Below are 20,239 nucleotides of genomic sequence, written 5' to 3'. Positions count from 1 at the left end.
TAAGCGTTTATGACGTTCGTCCCTTCCCTTCACTGGCGTTACCAAAGCAAGCGGGTGACGTGGCGTTTCTAGATGTAGCAAATATCTTTTCCTTAAAATCGGAGGGGAGTCGCTGTGGAGTCCGTTTTCTCGGGGCGTCGATTGTGAACGCGTGGTGGATAATGGAAGTCCAAGTGCATGCCAGTCTAAGCGTAATTGTTTACAAATGAGAGATATGATTAGATCTAAACTTGATAAACTTTCTTGAATTATGACATTTTCTCTGCACATTGCGGACGTACATAAATATTGGCATTTTCAGACATACCAAGTGCTTTTAGATGCTCGATTTCATAATCGTTTCACTTCATTGGAATCAATCTATTCATTTCAAAATTCATATTACTATGCGTTATAAAATTAGTATCATAAAAGAATCGATACTTTGAGGTGGCGATCGTAAAGGGATATTTTCTTCCCACAAGTTTTGATTACGTCTCAATCAACTCGCTTCTGGCGAAATATTTACGTCATGCAGAAATGATCATGGTAATGCTAGTAATTGTACTTGCAAGGTATCATAATTACCTCGATATTATTTATGTTGATGTGGTCAAGATACACGTAATTGATATTAGAAATGGTAGATTGACGTCGAATACAATATAGCATATGTATCGCAGTTGATATATGGCATCCCAGTTGATATATGGCATTATGGTGCAGGATTATTATTATTATGGGTGCAGTCCAATATTAGCTTGGTTTCTTCTTTGTTAATTTTTTTAATTTTACTGTTATTGCAACATTATGAAAATGTGAAAATATTAACACCCATTTTATACAACTATATTCACTGCTTGGTACTTGGCCATTTTCTGAATTACCATTACCAGCATGTTTTTAATGGAAAATTCGTTTTTCATAATGGCCGAAAAATACATATATCAATAGTTTAACAATCAACTTTGCATTTAGTTGACAAGAAGTACCCGATGGAATTTCTCACCGGTGAGCACCGGTACCATTATTTAGTGCACTCACTAAAAGAACTTGATTAACCCTTTTTCATTTGTTTAGTGATTTGTCTGTGTACTAACCCAAGGTCTAAGGCTTTACTACGAGGGTCATCCGGAAAGTAGTACCCGTTCGTGAAATAAAGACACAAAAGTAAATATTAACAAACATAAAAAATTTTATTTGAAAGAGGATACTTTAAACTACTTCTCAACATAATCTCCAAGCAAATTAAGGCATTTGTCATAACGTGTGACAAGTTTCTGTATTCCTGCTGCATAGTCCTTCGCCGCCAGCTCATTGAGATACGCGAGGGACCCATCTTGCACAAATTTTTGCATAATGCAGATGGTGTTTAACAATTTCATGAACAATTGTTCGAGAAACATTGGGAAAATGCTCACAGATGTCATCAATTGTGACGCGCCGATCGTTCCTCACGAATTCGTCAACTGAGCTCACCAGTTGGTCTGTAATGACAGACGGTCTCCCCGAACGCTCATCGTCGTGTGTGTTCCCCCTCCCCATGTTGAAGTTGCGACACCACCGCCGAACAGACGACTCGTCCATTACATTGTCTCCATACACCTCCTTTAATTGGCGATGAATATCACATGGGCGAACGTTTCTTGCATTGAGGAATTTAATCACTGCCCTCACTTCACAACTGGCGGCGTTCTCAATTTTTTTAAACATTGTAAACAATCACAGAAACAACACAGGCAATGCTAGCGTCACGCAACTTGGCTCAGAGAAGGCAGACAAGCCACTGAAGCTATCTGACCTCGTCCAGCGGCTACTCGCGTTGTCAGCACTTCATGCGGCACGAACGGGTACTACTTTCCGGATGACCCTCGTACATTGACCGTCTTGAGCATCTATCCCAAGTCACGGGTTGGAGAAATGGAGACGGAGACACCCCGATAGAGAGTTAGCATAACTAAAAGATGAAAGGGTCGATAATGATGGACAGAGAAGTACTACTTCTTACCTATTGTTGTCTCCGGGTTGTCGCTAACATAACTTTAAATGGATTCATGAAGACTTGGGTTAGTTTTGGTTACCAGTTTGACTTATTTTTAGCCACCAATGTGCTCAGAATAAACTGATTTGATACACTCAATGGTACTTTATCATTTTTAATTTCAAGCTAAATGTAAGACTTAACTAATTTAATCTGTTGAAAAAGTGTAAACCCCAACAAAAAGGAATGAGGACATTGAATGGTGTTACAAAATTCATGTAACTTCTTAACACATCTTTAAATATCAATTGTACAGTTCACGTACCGTTTGGGATAACTTTGTTTTAGAATGCTAGAGAATAAGCATCCGTTATTGATGATTATGAAGTTAATAATTGATATGTTAGAGTAAATTACTTCCTAGTTTCGTAAAATAACAATTCTATTACATTTTGTCTGCACTTAACAAGATAGTAAAATCGATTGCGTCGTTTATATATTTTATGCAACGACGGAGTAGATGTTTTTTTGCTTTTACTTAGCATTTTGAATTTGGGACACGCCCATTTCCGCTCCTTAGATCTAAAATGATTTCCGAATAAATTATCTACATCAATATATTTGTTAAATTCAATTCCTTTGGTGCCATTGGGTTCATTTCTTCTTAATCTTGGATAATTTCGGATCACTTTGTGATAATAAAAGAGAAAGAGGAGAGGTGTTTAAGAGTTAGGATCGTTTAAAAACTCACTGTGCTACTTATATACTGTTGTTCGTTTGCTACCAGTTTGATGAAGTAGTTGACTTTGGCTTTGATTGTAGACTTAATTGTAGTTAATTTGTGATATTACGATACACTGCTTTCCCCCGATGTTCCTATTTCAAAGTAATGATTTTGCATGAGAGCACTGAAAGTATTTTTAATGCCTGCCATGGATACATTTCGAAAATAAGGTCTTAAGGCTTGCCGTGGCACAAATGAATGTATGTCCTCATCAAAAATGCACAGCATTCAATGATGTTTTGTCACAGATTGTTATTACTACTGTCAATATTTCATGGAAACTCATTAAGGCAAATTTTAATTTTGTTTTCCCAATTGTGTTTCCGCAGGGATCCTCCAGTCCTGTCGGCTTTCAAGGATGTGGACATAATTCTTCGATTGCCGATGGGAAAACGACTACGTGACATCAAGTGGCTGTCTGTGTGGTGCAGGCGGTTTACTGTAAGTATAAGCATGTTTCATAAATATTTAATTTCTTAAAAAATTATTCCTCTTTTCCAGACCTAATTTTGTTAAACGCTGCACTCTCTAATATATCTTCCGTGAAAGCAATTCAATTAAATTCCTGTCCAACTGATCAAATGATTATTCATCTGAACTCACGATAACACTCATTGGTGGATTTTTATTATTAGTAGTAGTGTACCGATTTAGGATAGGCTTTTGATGGACCCTGGCGTCCTGGCGTACACACTGTACTGTACTCCGGATACCTAACTAACATGGCAAAGTAAATTCTAAAACCCCGTCCGACATATTACTGTAGCCCATTATTTGTTTACCCCCAAGCACTCTCTGTCAACATTTATTGTAACCGAAATTCCCATTCTTTGCCTCCTTTTACCTTGCTTTTATTGCACTTTCTCCTCTATTACCGTCTTGCACTCATTATCTCCCGCATCCACTCGTTCGGTTTTCTTCGGATTTCTCCCAAAAGCCATCTCTTTCCCGTTGCCATTGCCAGATGTTTGATTATTTTGCAAATTAACGTATCCAAATACGTGGATAATTTAAAAAAATTTAAATAAGAATTCCAAAATATTCAAGCATGACAAAGTTTAATGGACGACAAACAGCTTTCTGCCTTTTCATTAAGAAGTTTTATCATAAAGCTCGATCCATATTAATTATATCCATTTAAATACTGTAGTCACTACTAAATAGCTTACTTTTGTCACGTTTTCTCCTGAGTAACAGTTATTATGTCAGCTTTTAGACTGTCTCGCATAATTAAGGCACGAAAATAGTATTCACAGAGATTCCGTGTGGAATTCACACATTAGAGTAGGGGACTAGTTCCTTTCCTTGTGCCGCCTATTTTTCCTTAGTAATATCCGGTACGCGAAAAATCATTTAGCTTGTGTGAAGCTGCGGATGAACCCCAGAATCGTCATCAGGAATTAACCATCCAGCCAGTAGCTCGGCAGTCTATCCACTGGAAAACCACGTTCTTATTATTTTGGGCGGTATGAAATAACATTTCTTAATTGCGCATGTGAAAGAAATCGACAAGGATTTATTGGAGAATGTGCGTAATGCCAAAATCTTGATTTTTTTACAGTTCTTGAAGGTGAGAAGACAGTTTAAATATAAATGGCGTGGTAAACTGTGAAATAGGATCTTGCTTCTCTCCCGCACCAGATCCAGCATATATTTTCTACCGATGCAATTATCTAAAATAATTTTTTGTTTTGCCATGGGGTTCTGCCACCCGTGGACGGGTGGCTTTCAAGTTGTTCAAGGAGCTTGGTATTCCTTCCTTTAACCTCAAGGACTCGAGAAACCACTCGCTTGTTAAAGAGGAATTTCCATAAGTAACCTTTACTTAACTATCCGTGTTGATGATTACGATGCAATCAGAATAGGTATACTATTTATTGGTTCTAGGATGATTGAGCCAATGGACTACTAATGTTATTCAACAGAAAATTTAGGGAATTTTGGTTTCAGTTCCCGAGCAGAATGCATGCAAAAGCATAATTTGTATTAACAGGATGGTCTGTTAGATAACCAAATATCTTAAACTAAGATATGGATTACCTTTTGGAAATTATTTACGTTCTCTATAATGAATTAAAACCACTAAGTAAATCTCCGCACTTCATTAATTTTTAATCGGCCATGGTTTTGATTCCGTATGCCAGTATGAAGTTCCTTGTCGGCACGTTCTCCCATGCCAAGATTTAGGTGTGGGCATGCAGAGCCAAAAACATAGTCGGTTAAGTAAATGAAGAGTTGAAAATTACTTATTTAATTATCATAATGAACAGATATATTAGTATCACTATGTTGGCATAAGGTATGAGAGGGGTAACAAATTATTTTTATTTACAATCGAGTTTAAAATGCATAGTGTTTTGCGCTTTCGTGTATATTATGTAGGGTTGTCGACAATAAGATCCTTGTTTTGGCTTGCTGCCAAGCATTTAAATAATGTAGACATCACTGAATAAGTAAACTTTGTATTTATTTACAAAAATGTAAAGCATTACAACCGGTTTCGACGCTTAAGCAACGTCATCAGGTACGATACAATGCAACAGTGGGATTGCTTCCTATGGATCCTAATTGTTCCGACTCGTCCAGAGTGTCTCCATTTCTCCGCGCGGGCAACAGTGACCCTCCCCTTCACGGACCGAAGGCAGCCGGTGATTCCCACAAGGACTAGGGGGCCCAACATCCCCATCAAACGTCAGTTATCCCATTTAACCCAGCCACCCCTATCCGCCTTAGATTTCTCGGCACTTTTGAACCTTCACCACCTCTTCCTCCGCCTTTCTCCAACCACCATCTCTTCCTCCGCGGAACCCACCCTACCCTTTTAGCTCAGTACTCCTCCCTCCCTTCAGAACCCCTCTTACTGACTCCAAATCCTTCGGAATGACCCTCATTGCGCATAGCGGGGCTTCTTATCTCTCCGCTCCACGCCACTCTTTTCTAACCCACTCCCCCTCCCTCTCTCCAGTCCTCCCCCAGCCCGTTTTCTCCCGCACCCAACTAGATGGACTATAATTCGCCCCAACTCCCATTCACCTCGGCCACCCGTTTGACGTCGACCCCTCCCCTTTCCCTTCCTCTCCCACCAGAGTGATCCCTTCTTCTACCCCCCCAATTCCTCCTCCTGAAGTATCCCTCGTGTGAGAAATACTGTAAAAAGCTTTCCAATGTGGAAGAAAACTCGTCAGCTACAAATATATATGAAGCCATTCGGTAAACGGTCGAAACGTCATCATTTTGTCTCTTCGTCTCAAACGTTCGGGAAGATTGGGGATTTGTTTGTATCCCATTACTGATGTTAATGAAACCTCAAATTAAGCGTTTTATGGCGTGTTTCTTTTTGCATTTTTGCCTTCAAGTTACTCCCGGTATTCGGAGCACACGCTCCTCGTCCGTAATCAGAACAATTATGAGACTCCGGCTTTTTTCTCGATGTGTCTGTGCGTTTACGAAGTATGTTCGATCATAGTCGCCATTATGAAAATCAATCATTGTTCATAAACGATAAAGTGCGCATTTTAAAGTTTATTATTATTACTAGTAATCTATATTTTAAGGTAGGCTTTGGAAGGACAGCGCTACATTCCTAAGCCTCGCCTAACAGGACACAGTGTTACGCCTCACGGTACAATAAACTGATCTTCAATTCCCCCTAAATATTACCTCCTTTCTTCCGTCCAACATGCTTATCCTTTTCCTTCCCCTACCTCGCCTACATAATCTTCTCCCCTCCACCACAGTCTTCAACATTCCATCCCTAATTAAAATGCTCTGCATCCTTTTTTCCTGCCTCCTTTGGACTTCTCCCTCAAATGCTCTCTTCTTTCCTCGCATTCCTACTCCTTCCTCGTTTGCTTTTCTTTCCGGCCATATTTTTCTTTTTCATCCTTCTCCACTCCCGCACCATAGAAGCCTCCAATCTACACCTAAAACTTGCTTCTACGACCATGTTTCCGCTCCGTACAAAACCACGCTCCATTTAAAATGTTTGACGATTTTTTCTTTAACGTCCTTGCTATCATCGGTTCCCTCCTCCTTCTGAATTTAACATGTACGGTAAAACTATTAAACAAATAAGGACATCAAGTAATCTTGATGAACTAATTAGATAATAGGGAAAAGTGGTGTACCGTTAAACAAAAGATATGTACCATTTAACCGGCTCTAGCGCAGCGTTCTAAGCTGCTTCATATTCTGGGACTTTATGACGACCTGTAACTGCTCTTCCCATTAAGTTTTATTCAAGTTTTTGAATAAACTCCACTAGCATTATGATTTATTCCTTATATTTCTCTCATTATCACCTTTATCTCTTTCGAGTTCTTTTAATGGATGTGAATGTATATATATCCGTCTCGTATGGATATATTAACCGAGAAGTTACGCACACGCGACAGAAGATACTATGAAAGATTTGGTGTGAATCGAATTGGTGCGGTGTCTATTCTGCTGACTTCCTTCTCCGAGGGTTCGGGTTTGAATTCTGATGGTAGCAGGGTTTTTCGTAGGCATCATAATCTTTTTATTTAACCTTTTGAATTGAAGTTAAACAATTAAAATAGCTCACTTTTGTACTCAAATAAATTTAGGCACCTTCATTTGTTTTTCGAACGTGCATTTCCGCGTTTTATTTACAAACTCTGGTAAAATAGTCAGCGGAGGATGCAAATCATTCTCTGCGCTAATAAGGAGCTTTGGGGAGTTTTTGGAAAGAGCTTTGGAGTTTTATCTAATTCATTCATTAGTATTTATTTAATGGCCACATGTTAGCTCTTGGTTTCACTACTACTAAAACCACCATAAAAATCAGATACTTATCTCCGAGCTTAAAATGCATTTATGTTAGATTAGCAGTAAAATTGATCACCACGCCAACTTTCGATGAGGATGCAAGATGCTTGTGCTTTACTTCCAAATTTTGTCAGAAAAGTTCCTCCGCCATTGATTGGTAACTTTTTTGTCCGACTTAACATTGAAAATGAGGATTATTTTTGAGGTTCTCAGTACGCCGTATGCAAAATTGCTATTGTCAGATGAGAGCCTGGCCTTCATTTGAGGAAGTAGGTTTTGTGATAGCTGCGAGAATGGTAGTCAACCGACTAAAGAGGTGAAAGGAGTATCGACACGTTGTTTCGAGATTTTGACTTTCGGTCACCCCTGATGATCATCCCTCCATCTCCCTCCGCCCCTCCACTACCGAGCCCCCATCGTTTTCCTCCCACCCCATCATCCCCTCCCATTCCCTCTGCCATTCTGTTGCCTGCCACATCTGCCACGCTTCCGTACGTCGCACCCTACCGAAAGGCGCATCCTCAGGCTTTTAAAGCTTCTTTAAGTAATGTCTCAACCTCTCGTCGCTCGAGCGTGGTCCTCGCCGTCTCTTCGGTGGCAGCTGACGTGCGACACATCGACACGGTTTTTAAATTGGCGTGCCCCGTCTTAAATGTCGATATACGTCGAGTCGAGCACGTGCTCCGCATCCGCCTTCCTGCATCGACCGAGCTTAAGCGTACCTCCCATCATAGCTTTTTAGTGTGGGCGTTGCAGACTTTTATGTTGTAGCCTTCCGGATCGATCTTGGGGTCCCGAAACTTAAGTTTACATTCACTATCACCGGCGTGTAAGATATACGTTCTCACTAGCTGAACACGTGAGTTTCATTGAGTATTCCCCATTTTCCTCATTGTTTCATTGTTATATTTTATCTACTTGGCAATTTTAAGTAACATTAATTTATTAGATTCCAGACTTCTTGGCGGATGAGATGATCCACCAGACACCAGAATTAAAAGGATGCTACTCCATCTCTCTCTCTCTCTCTCTCTCTCTCTCTCTATATATATATATATATATATATATATATATATATATATATATATATATATATAGAGAGAGAGAGAGAGAGAGAGAGAGAGAGAGATACAATATATATGTATATATACATATATATTGTTATTTAACAACTGAAAATATTTACCTTTCTTCAAAATGAATACTGTTCGTGTTTTGAGGTGAAATATGAATCCATCGAGTGGGCGAAAAATCGATCTATAAAGCCAGTGGATTCATCGAAACTCATCAAGATTCACTGATAATGGATTTATTTTCTTCCGTAGAATGAACTCTGTTAGAGTTTTCCCTTGAAGATAAGAATGCCTTAGTTTGCCCTGATCCTTCCCCTCCTTCCCAAGCCGCAACCATGGAAGATTTTTTCCCATCTAATTTTTTCCCGTATGAGTGAGGTGGAATGGGAAGTGAGAAATATTTGGTTTGCTCGGATATTGCTTTCGTAAACCGCCTGTTTGGACCCCATTGTGAGATTCCGCCAGTCCATATGAGAACCTTAAAAATATATTCGTGCTGGAATTCCCAGGGGAAATGAGTATCGGCCGTTTCAATTGGATTATGTTATGTCATGTAAATAACTCTCTGCTGGAAACGCTTGGCTCTCCTGCATCGTGAGCGGAGCCAAAAATTCTAGCGGTCAGCGGTATGCTTTCTTATATTTATTTTATTATTTTATGGATGGATTTAAATGGCCAATGATGATGAAGTGGGGGAGGAGAAGGGTGGGATTACAGATTGGAGAGGCTTAAACAGGAAAATGGTAACTCGTAATGGGGCTCTAACACTCGGTGGAGAATCTTTCGACAGTTGGAGACTGCATTACCAGCTGAATGTTTTTGGCACTTTCACTGAGTTAAAGCGGAACGAGACAACGGGTTTGCACCGAGGTAGGGATTTAGTGTGGTGGAATATAAGAATCGGTATTGAGGGGTGTAAGGAAGGTATTTAAGGAAGGATTAAAGAAAGGAAAAGAAGACAGAAAAATAGAGAAAGATGCATTAAATGCAACAATATTCCCATTTGGCCAAAAGTCATAACTACTTTTTAACGTGTACTTGTATTTTTCAAACAAAAATGAGTGTTAACCTCTGATTTGTTGGAAATTTAAAAAGTTTGAGGCTGGAAGAGCTAAAAATAAGTGTAATCCGAGAGAAAAAGAATTGATTTTAGAATTACGAGTACATACAGCGGTGGTGAAGCTTCTACATGATTGGTATAAACGGTATTTCTTTTCCCTTGATTTCTTAACCACAAGTAAGATTCTAAACTATGCTATACTTGATAGAAGAAAGGGTATGTAAAGGATGGAAGTGAGGACCCCTGAAAATGTTGCTGCCAGACGTTTAGGTGTCACTCAAAGAAAAATAAATCGTTTCTTACGCTATGGAAGTTTTAATTTAATATACGAGTATTGGTGTTACTAAAAGTGTGTATTTCAATACGTGGCAGTTTTTCATTAACTGCGTTTTCGTACACTATTATTGTGTCTAATATACTCAGTACCGTCTCATAAGTATACTTCATATTCTTGTAAATGCTCCCTCATTGTATCTCTCTGTTCGTCATTTCTTTCAAATTAAACTGCAAGAGATGCCTTTACTCTGGTCTGTGAGCTCTACAAATGGAACTGGATTGGAAGATATCTTTTAAAAACCCTGATAGTATCCTACTGCGCTGAATTTGAATTTTTGTTTATTTTGAAACATTAGATTGTTCCAATGAAAAGGCTTTTAAATTTAATTTTTCTTCATGAAACTACACTTTTGTAGTAAAAGTGGTTAAATTATAATGAAATTAATTCATTTGTTGAAAATGACTTCATTTTTTTCTGTAAAATTGGAAAGTTTTGAAATTATTTTTCTCGCGTTGCTGGTACATGTCAACAGTTTATAAAATACATGCTGTTCACTTAGTTTTAACGAGAATATATTATTTTCCTGCGAATGGCTTAAATGTTTCTCAAGTCACCCATTTGCGTTAATTTAGAAGGATATTCTACTTAAGTATTGATAAAACTGCAAGAAATCAAATTAAACTTCAATGAGATATTTTACGCATGTTCTAAAATTTCTTCAATTTTATTTTGTCCACAGCCTATTTTTAACTTAACGTTCATATCTTCAATGGAAGTAACATGAGGGTTTGTAAAACCTTCAGCTATTAATGTCATCTACTGACTACGTACATTATAATGTATCACACCAACCGGTATAGTCTAGCAAAAAGGAAAATTTTCCAATCTTTTAAAATGAGAGGAAATAGACGGGAAAATGAAAGAAAGATGCTGTCGGTAAATGTTTTGTTGAGTTTTATAATGTAAGCTCAGGAACATTAAAATAATATTCATTTTCGTTTTTTTTCTTCATCTGTGGAAACCACTGGGTTCACTGCTTCTCTTTTTGGAATAACTTGACCTTTGAATGACCAATCTGTGGTAATTCGCTGATTAACGCTTTTTCCAATGTTTTATTCAATATATTTGTCCTGTTAATTTTGCCATCAGCGAATGAAGAACGCTGGGAAGCGTAATTATCGAAGAGTATCAAATCCTTGTATTTATAGTTCAAATAACAATAGCTATTATAAAGTGTGGAAGTGACTATATGATGCATGCAATTTATTGATTGATGGATTGCCATTAAGATTTGATGGAGCGAGTTTTATTTATGATGCATGTATAATTAATTATTCATTGTACATCATGCAATTAGTCAAGGCCTTTGTTCGTACAAACTTGAATTACCTACCGATAAATACTTTTAAGCGGGGAAAGTTTGAAAGCAAGTTCCAGAGAACTCCCCCTATGGCGCAAATGACCTTAGCTGTCGGTCGCCTCCCCTCAAAACTACTACTACTAATGACTTACTATGCTCGATCACTAAAAAGGATATTTGATGAATTGAAAAAGAAAGATTATAACCAATCTCATTCATGCCATACTTCTATTTTTTTAAATGTATATTTCGCTTTAAGTAAATATTAAACTTTAGTCCTTTGTTGAATCTTAAGGAAATTTCTCATCAACTCTCCACTTTTAAATATCTTTTTTAATTTAAAAACCATAGTATCTCGTTATTGAAACATGTACAAAAATTCCATTTGTAACTGATCCCGCATTTGTTCTGATGAAATAGAAGAATAATTTTCGGTTATTAAAACAAAAGTAATGCCACTTTAATAAAAGTCTTGGATATTATAATGAGTACCTTTTCCAACGGCAGTACAAGTGCATAAATATATAATTCGATTGGTAAAATATAGAAATGCGACGAAATCTATCCTGGTACTATTTACAGACACCAGTTTTCTACTGTATTCGCCCAAATGTAGCGTGAAGTTCTTTTCTTGAATAAAATTTCTATCGCCAACTCGTTTATCCTTTGGAAATATTTTTTTGCAACCAAGGAAAAAATAACAGTGTTGAACAAACTGTACAAGTTTCGGACGAGATTAATTCTCGGAATGACATAGGCTTTATGTTATGTACTTACCTAGGCCACAAAGGACGTGGTTACCTAGGCCACAAAGGACGTGGGAGACGATCATTTTACTCCCCGAAATTCCCAAGTGAGCGCCCCGCATTATAATGAATCATGAAAAGTAGATTCGTGTACAGTGTTTCGAATATCTACTTTGAGTTTTTAATGAAGAAAAATGGAATTTGTGGCATATTGTTTTCAAAAATTGAAATAGGCATTTTTCAAGTTAGAAATAATATTTTTAGTCATTATAATTTAAGGTTGAATAATAAGGTGGTAACAATGTGGTAACTTGTGGTAGAAAATTTGGTTACTTTGGGGTCCCCAGGTCATATCAGGGAAATTCTTTTTCTCACACCCTACAGTAAATACAAGCTCCGGCGTATTTTGGGGCGTCAGAACTTCGTGGAAAGTACCTTGCACTACGTGGAAAGAAATTACTTCCTCCATTGACCCTGAATATGTGATTTACAGGTAATACGCCATGATTCATAGTACGATGTGAGCTCTTCCCAATCAATAAAAACCAGCATACGTTTCTGTCAAATAAGGCGTGGAATAATTACTACAACGTTTGTATACAAATTATTGGTTACAATTTTTTAGTGAGGTGTGCGTGAAGTGCTGAATTCAGACCATTGGTTAAGTGCGCGCATGATCGCAGATCGTATTGGCAATGATTAGATGAGAGTGCACACCATTATCACTGAAAATTTGGCGATGCGAAAGATCTGCGCTAAACTCGTCCCGAAGATCTTGACGGACGACCAAGAGCGGACTCAAGTGTCTGCTAGCGAATACCTTCCGCAACAGCATCGAGATATTACCCAAAAATTCCTTACAGTCCCGACTTGGCACCAGCAGACTATTTCCTATTCCCAAAAGTGAAATCCTCCCTCAAAGGACACCACCATGGGACCCTAAATGCCGTCAAATAAGCTTGCAAGCGTACCCTTAAGGACCTTCCGGAATCCACCTACCATTGAGCCTTCGAGTTGTGAAAAAGACGCTGGAAAAAGTGTTCCGACCCTCAAGGGATGTACTTGGAAGAATTTTGAGGCAATGTAGCAATATCTGAAATGAATCTATTTTTCCGATAATTTTTATATAAATCATGTAATGGAATTAATTGATTCGGAGCTATATTGACTAAAAATTAGTATAGACATTATATTCATGAGGTTTGTTTTGCTGAAAAAAGTCGAAAACTTGTTTCGCGAGGATTGCCAATTAAAACCTATCCTGAATTATTCATTCACTGGTAGTTTTCCTCATCTCCGTTTATTGTTGTAGATGGACGCGTAATTGCGCGAAATGTTCTCAAATTTTGGTTTAGGCTGTTATATATCTCAAATAATTTGATTTCTGAAGAACAAAATAATCTCCGTGTGTACGCTAAATCAAATTGTTTTCCAGCAATCTACAATTATTTGTATCCTGAGAGTAGACAACTTATTAATACACATCTAACGTGCGGGTTGCATACCTAACGAAAAATGCTCTCATAACCGTGTTCTCCCACTTACTGTATTTTGTACCTGCTGGTGGGTCTGGATTATCTGTATCTGGTAGAGAGGATTATGCGGCTATTAGTTTCCGATATACTTTACATATTTATCGACTGACTACTATTGTGGTACATCTTGAGAACCTATGAAGAGCCAAAGCTGGTAGGTTAAACTCACTTTTTGTTCAGCTTATTACAACTTGATTTTTTTCATATTTTTCCCATACGCGTAATAAAACAGTATAAAGTAGAAACTGACATGGTTATAATAATTATGTTGATATTTACTAGGAATGTAATTTATAAAAATGGCCTGACGAGGAGTTCACACTAGTGTAATGCAGCAGATAGTTGCTTGGATCTACTAGCGGTTACACACTCGTACATGGGTCTACGAAGCACCGAATTTAATTTATTTCAAATATACAAAATTATTCAATTTACAATGTAGTTATAGCATATTTGATCCCTTTTCATATTACCTATTTACTATGTTTACCAAAGGGAAGTGTAATGTTTTCTTGGTATATACTAAACAGTATGTTTATGTTGGTCTGATATAATGCAGACAGGGCATCATTTTAGTTATCAGAATAAAGTTTGATTATGGTTTTTGAGCTAAGTGAAATTTTTGTATGTACATGCAACTATTTTTCATTATCGGGTTCCATTTTTATTATTCAGCTGGTTAGGTCAGCTTTAGATGCAACAACCGCTGCAAGAGTTCTCTCCAGGTTCGTAGTCTAGTCAAAGTGATTTTTACACCACTGGTCAAAATTTACATAAACAAAATATAGCAATATGATATATATGGCAACGATAAAATGCCATCACAGAAAAAGGTCATGTAGAAAAAGCTTTTTTTTAGTTTCAATCTCAGTGTTTGTGAACCTGGGCTTTGGTAGATGCTACGGAATAACACCTGCAGTGCTGTAGTTGCGGAGGGAGTGGTCAAGTAATCACCCGAGGCAAAGGGAGAACTCTCGTTTCAATCTTCGCTGTTCGCCAGAAAGCATGATTAGCATCATTAAAAAATTAATAATTTAAGCAGTGCAATTTCTGGTGAAAATGTATTTTATTGCACGTTTGTCTTGTAGAAATAACACACAAACAAACACACACACACATATACAGGGTCGCACCCAAGAGTGGTAGGACTGATTTTTTTACAAGAAATTTATTGACGATATACTTACATAGACTTAATAATCTTCAAAGTATGCTCCTTGAGCTGCTACACACTTAGTATAACGTTGCTCCCATTCCCCGTACGCCCGCTGGACATTTTCTATGGGGATGCCATTGATGACCCTCGTCGAAGCCTCTTGAACGGCCTTTATCGAGTCAAAACGTCGTCCCTTGAGCTGTCTTTTCATCAGGGGGAAGAAGAAGAAGTCCGGTGGTGCCAGATCAGGAGAATAGGGCGGGTGCGGCAACGTGGCAACGCCGTATTTGGCCAGGAGCTATCTGACGACGAGCGCGCCATGGCACGGTGCGTTGTCATGATGAAGCACCCAGCAGTTTGCGATGGCCGGTCGGACTCTTTTTACGCGTTCTCGGTGAGCACCTGCACGTAAAAGTTCGCATTCACAGTCTCCCCTGGTGGGACAAACTCCTTGTGAACCACTCCATGACGGTCGAAAAACACAATCAACATCGGTTTGATTTTTGATTTGCTCATGCGAGCCTTTTTTGGACGTGGGGAGGCGGAAGTGCGCCATTCCGCGGATTGTCTTTTCGTTTCGGGGTCATATTGAAAAACCCATGTTTCATCACCACTTATCACATTGTCCAAACAATTTTCATCTCGGTGAAAATTGGCTAACACTTCTTCGGAAATGCGCACACGCGTTGCCTGTTGGTCGACACTCAGAATTTTCGGCACCATCTTGGCGCACACCTTGCGCATGGCCAAATCCTGTGAAATAATGCGTTGGACGTTGGATGCAGACAGACCCGACTGGTCTGCAATTTCTTCAAGCGTCGGTCTGTGTTCAGCAGTGTCCTCACTCTGTCCACATTCGAGTCGGTTCTTGCCGTCGACGGCCGTCCGGAGCGATGGTCGTCTTCAACGAGCTCCCTACCCTCTTTAAACAACTTGAGCCACTCAAATACTGTGTAATGGCTTAAGGCAGTGTCCCCATAAGCCTGCTTGATCATATCGAGGGTCTCAGTTGCCGTCTTCCCGAGTTTCGCACAAAACTTCACGGAATAACGTTGCTCTAAATTCAGATTCATTTTGTTTTTCGACGCGGACAAAAAACTTGCTTCACTAAAAACGGTGTCCTCACTCAACGACAGCCCGCAGGCGACTGAGGTTGTTGTCGGTCTGTTGCTAAGAGCCCCCTCCACCTTACCCTGCCAGGCAGACCCCCCTCCACCGCTCCGTTCGCGCCAGAGAAAATCAGTCCTACCACTTTTGGGTGCGACCCCTATATATATATATATATATATATATATATATATATATATATATATATATATATATATATATATATATATATATATATATATATATATATATATATATATATATATATATATATATATATATATATGTGTGTGTGTGTGTGTGTGTGGGTCGCGGTAGTCCAGGGCGTTGGACTGCTGACCGGAGGGTCCCGGGTTCGATTCCCGGGCAAGGCACTCAGGGCACCTGCAGCTTCACCCAAGCTATGGGATTTTTCGGGTACCAGATCTTCCTGGGAAACCATAACCGGCACAGGGAAAGGAACTGGCCCCCCTACCCTGATGTGTGAATTTTCACACGTCATATAGGGCTTAGTACTGGGTGATCTCTACCATCACCTACTAAACCGACCTTCGGGTTGATTACTGTGTTTATGGTATATATATATGATTATGACTATGGTTATATATATATATATATATATATATATATATATATATATATATATATATATATATATATATATATATATATATATATATATACTATATACATGTTTGTGTTATTTCTGCAAGATAAACGTGAAATAAGTTTGTATGGAAATAGATATAAGGAAAAGGGATAGGAACATATACAAAAGACTTACACAGGAGAGTTTGGAAAGGTGGAACCGAGCAGATCACAAACGCAAAAATATTTCCTTGACCGGGACTTGAACACAGGATCTTTCAGCTTGCCGGACCGATGCTGTAACCCTTGAGTTATTGAGGAATCTGCGGGGGATTTTGCAACCAAGTACCAATCATATTTTAGGAATTTTTCGTTCAAACATTTTAAGATTCAGACATTCTAAAATGTGAGTCTCCTTTACGTGTTATCTATTTAATTTTTGGGGTTTATTGTGCCGTCTAAATGTTATATATATATATATATATATATATATATATATATATATATATATATATATATATATATATAGTATATTTGATTTTGATATTTTAGACTGGCAGCATTGGAAAAGGGCCAATACCGACCATGCTAAGTTAGAATCCCAATAATAACAATAATAAAACATGCAGTCCCTTGGCAAGGTATGATTGTCAAAGCGTTGAGCAGCTCTCCTATTTCATTAAGTCTGCCTGGTCATCCTTCCCGTTGAAATATTTCTGATTATTCATTATTTGATTCCTTCTCGACTAATTCTTCGTAGTAGTAAGTATTTTCTCTCCCTTACGATTTTCATGCATTCCAAATCGATGGTATGCCTAGGTGTTGACTGGACACGCTGCGCAATGGCAGATTGTCGAAAAGTTTTCTTCTGCAGGGACCTCGAGTGTTTTCGTACTCTGCATTTATTCAGAAGTTTTATAGCACTACACTTGGATGTGAAAACTTAACAAGTATGTAACCATTATTTATTTTGCCTCAATTTAAATTTTACCAAAATTTGATGAAAGCACATTTTTGTCGATTAATTTTGAAAAATGTGGAGCCATGGCTCAGGTAAATTTACGGCGAAAGGCAGTCGTCCGGGAGGTAGGTCTTCACTTCTTAATGTTTTGAACATACAGCATTCAAACATTTAATTGATGTTTTATGAACGTCCCGGAGAAGGCTCTCGGGAAGAGGAGTGTAGTTGGTCATCCGCACCACACCGCATTCCCGGTTGAGAAATATCCTCTCACTCTCTTTCGTTTTCTTTGTGTATCCCTTTCATTTCCGTTGTCCCCCCCCCTCGCACATCAAAGGCAATGGCGTCTCCACCCTCCTCCACCACGCACCACCCTTCAAACCCCCACCACCCTGCCCAAGCCACGAAACAACACCCACTTTTGTCATGTCCCGCCCCGCGTGCCCTAACTAATGGGCCCATCATTCACATGCTAATTTCTCGACTCTCCCGCGTCAACCCACCCGTGTCCTCGCCTCATTCGTCTCTTAATGCTCTCGCCTAGGGAGTGAGGAGTTCGGGGGGGGGAGATCGGAGAGGGGTGGCGCTCCCTTCCTCGCAAATTGTTTTCCTTTATCACGGCGCAATCGCTCGCGACGTCCCGCCAGTCTCTCTCTCTCCATGTCTACAGAACTCTCCATAATTGTCCTCGTGCCGCAGTGCTCGCGTCATCCCCCCGAACTCTTTGTATTTTCCCATTTCTTCCTTTTATTTCTTATCTTTTCGTCCGTTTTCAAGGTTTTTTGCTTGTCTCTCCCGCCGTTAAGGTTTCAGGCGTTGGCAGTGGATGGTAGAGCATTTGGCTACAGACAGGAGAGCCCTAGTTCAATTCCGGGTGACTTCGAACGGCCTAACTAAACCAAATCTGTATTATTTTTTGGATACCAAATCTTTCATAAAAAGTGTAAGCAAAACGGGGAAATAAACTGGTCTATAGAGCTTAGGATTAATTTATCGACTTAATTGGGCGAGGTTAATCCCCATAGTCCCTTCTTAAACCTTACCCTTAAGGATTACATTGAAGAAAATTACGTGCACCCAAGCCCTAGGTGGAGGAAAATTGACACCGGGGCTGACGATGAAAATGATATGAGCTCTGTTCTCAACTACCACCCTTCGGGTTCATTATTTTCGTTTCTCCTGCGTTTCTAAAATTTCGCTCGGGATCGTAATATTGCTATCTCTGGAGACTCTGAGGAAGTGAGGGAAAACACTGTCGTGATCAATATACTCCAAAGGTGCCAATATATTGTCCTTTGAATCTGACGGATAAAGAAAAGTAAACGCAGTATAGGGTCCCATTGGCATTCCTAAGCCTGAGTGATGGCATGAAACCTCGTTCTGGATGATTCCTGTAGTATGTGAGAGGTCTTAAATGCACAGCTTGCAGGTGAAATTAAAGATTACGATAAATAATTATCTTTCTTCTACTTACCCTGACATATGCCTTTTCGAAATCAAAAAAGTCGCAAAGGTGTTTTGTTCATTCATAAATTTTTCATGAGATGGCTAAAAATAAATAGTTGACGCGCATACTACTTACCAATAATACAAGCTTATTATACTATACAACTTTTGTTCAAAGTCACCGTCCCCATTTTCTCAGTCCATAGTGTCCGCCGTAATTAGAAGACCAGCCGTAGCATAATCTCAAATGTTTACATTCATACATTTAAAGTTCTCGTGCCGAGGTGAAATTATTATATTCTCCCTATCGTATGGTAAAACAAAACTTCGCAAATTTAGAAGGCTAACTTAAAAAAACTAGTGATAATTACTGGAACTCAAAATCTTCTCAAGCGATACCATCTTCATCTCCGGCCTTTCTTTTTTTTAATTATCACTTTAGTCAAGACCTCATTGTAAGTTATCTCAGTTTGCCTTGAATCATTTTCACCGTTGAATATCTTTCCCCAATATTTTCACAATTGAAGATTCAGTTCTATGCCTTGAGCGACACTTAAGTATACAAATCCCAAAATTACTCTATCCAACAACTTGATCCGCATTTATATCAGGCAGTAATTACATGATTGTTATATCGCATTCTTTCCTTTGATCTCTCAATGTCCCACCCTTTGTGCTCATTGTATTAGGAGCTCCTATTTCCTCCATAGAATTTTGATGCTTCAAGCTTCTAACGTTCGTAGTCATTCCTTACTTAATTTCATGACTTTTGTTAACTTTTTATTTTTCTCTCTGTTTGCATCATATGATACTGTCCGCGTTGTTCTTTCTCGCCCTTATTTGCAGTAATTCACCTTAATGTCTCTTATGCTTATAGTTTCAGGATATTTTACCTCTTCATTATCGCCTTTCATTCTCTTGACTGCGCTTTTCCGCATCAAATTTCAGCAAGCTCATATGTCATTTATTTCAAGCCCTTCTGAACACTACTCGAACTCTCGTTTCCAGTGAATTTTCCTCATCCTACCTGCTTTCAAAACAAATTATTCTCGAGTATGTTTTAATGTTCCATTCTTATATTTTTTGCTGCAGTTTTCTATCTGTTACTCTCATTTGCTAATGCGTTCTTCAATCTTTCTTTCTAGCCACTTGTCCTCATAACTACTTTAGAGACTGCCAAACTGATTTTGTTCCATATACAGCACTTCTCACTCCTCATGTGTTCTTCACTAACACACTCAGTTTTGACTCATAAAAATTTGCGTAATGATGTTCCTAACTACTGTGTGCAAATTATAGTATTTATTTTTTGATACAATTTTTAAAACATGTTCCAAACCCATCCTTCATCTAGTTTTTGCCAGTATTATTTAATCCGGAGTCGTCGAACTCCTCAAA

The 20,239-nt window shown here is 38.7% G+C and overlaps 1 protein-coding gene across 3 annotated transcripts in view; it reads left to right on the top strand.

The window, feature by feature from the left end:
* The window catches only part of LOC139687588 (protein Skeletor, isoforms B/C-like), a 262,208-nt gene that overhangs the window by 180,743 nt on the left and 61,226 nt on the right, over positions 1 to 20,239 (top strand). For all 3 annotated transcript variants that reach the window (XM_071584807.1, XM_071584806.1, XM_071584805.1), the window contains one exon: positions 3,074 to 3,185. In XM_071584807.1, coding sequence (XP_071440908.1) covers positions 3,074 to 3,185 — 112 coding nt within the window. The remainder of the gene's footprint in view (positions 1 to 3,073; positions 3,186 to 20,239) is intronic.

The sequence above is a fragment of the Hetaerina americana genome, unplaced genomic scaffold (assembly GCF_022747635.1).
Source record: "Hetaerina americana unplaced genomic scaffold, ioHetAmer1.1.p SCAF_2, whole genome shotgun sequence".
Lineage (NCBI taxonomy): Eukaryota > Metazoa > Arthropoda > Insecta > Odonata > Calopterygidae > Hetaerina > Hetaerina americana.
The sequence above is the reverse complement of the archived record's forward strand: the minus strand, read 5'-3'. Positions and strand labels throughout refer to the sequence as shown.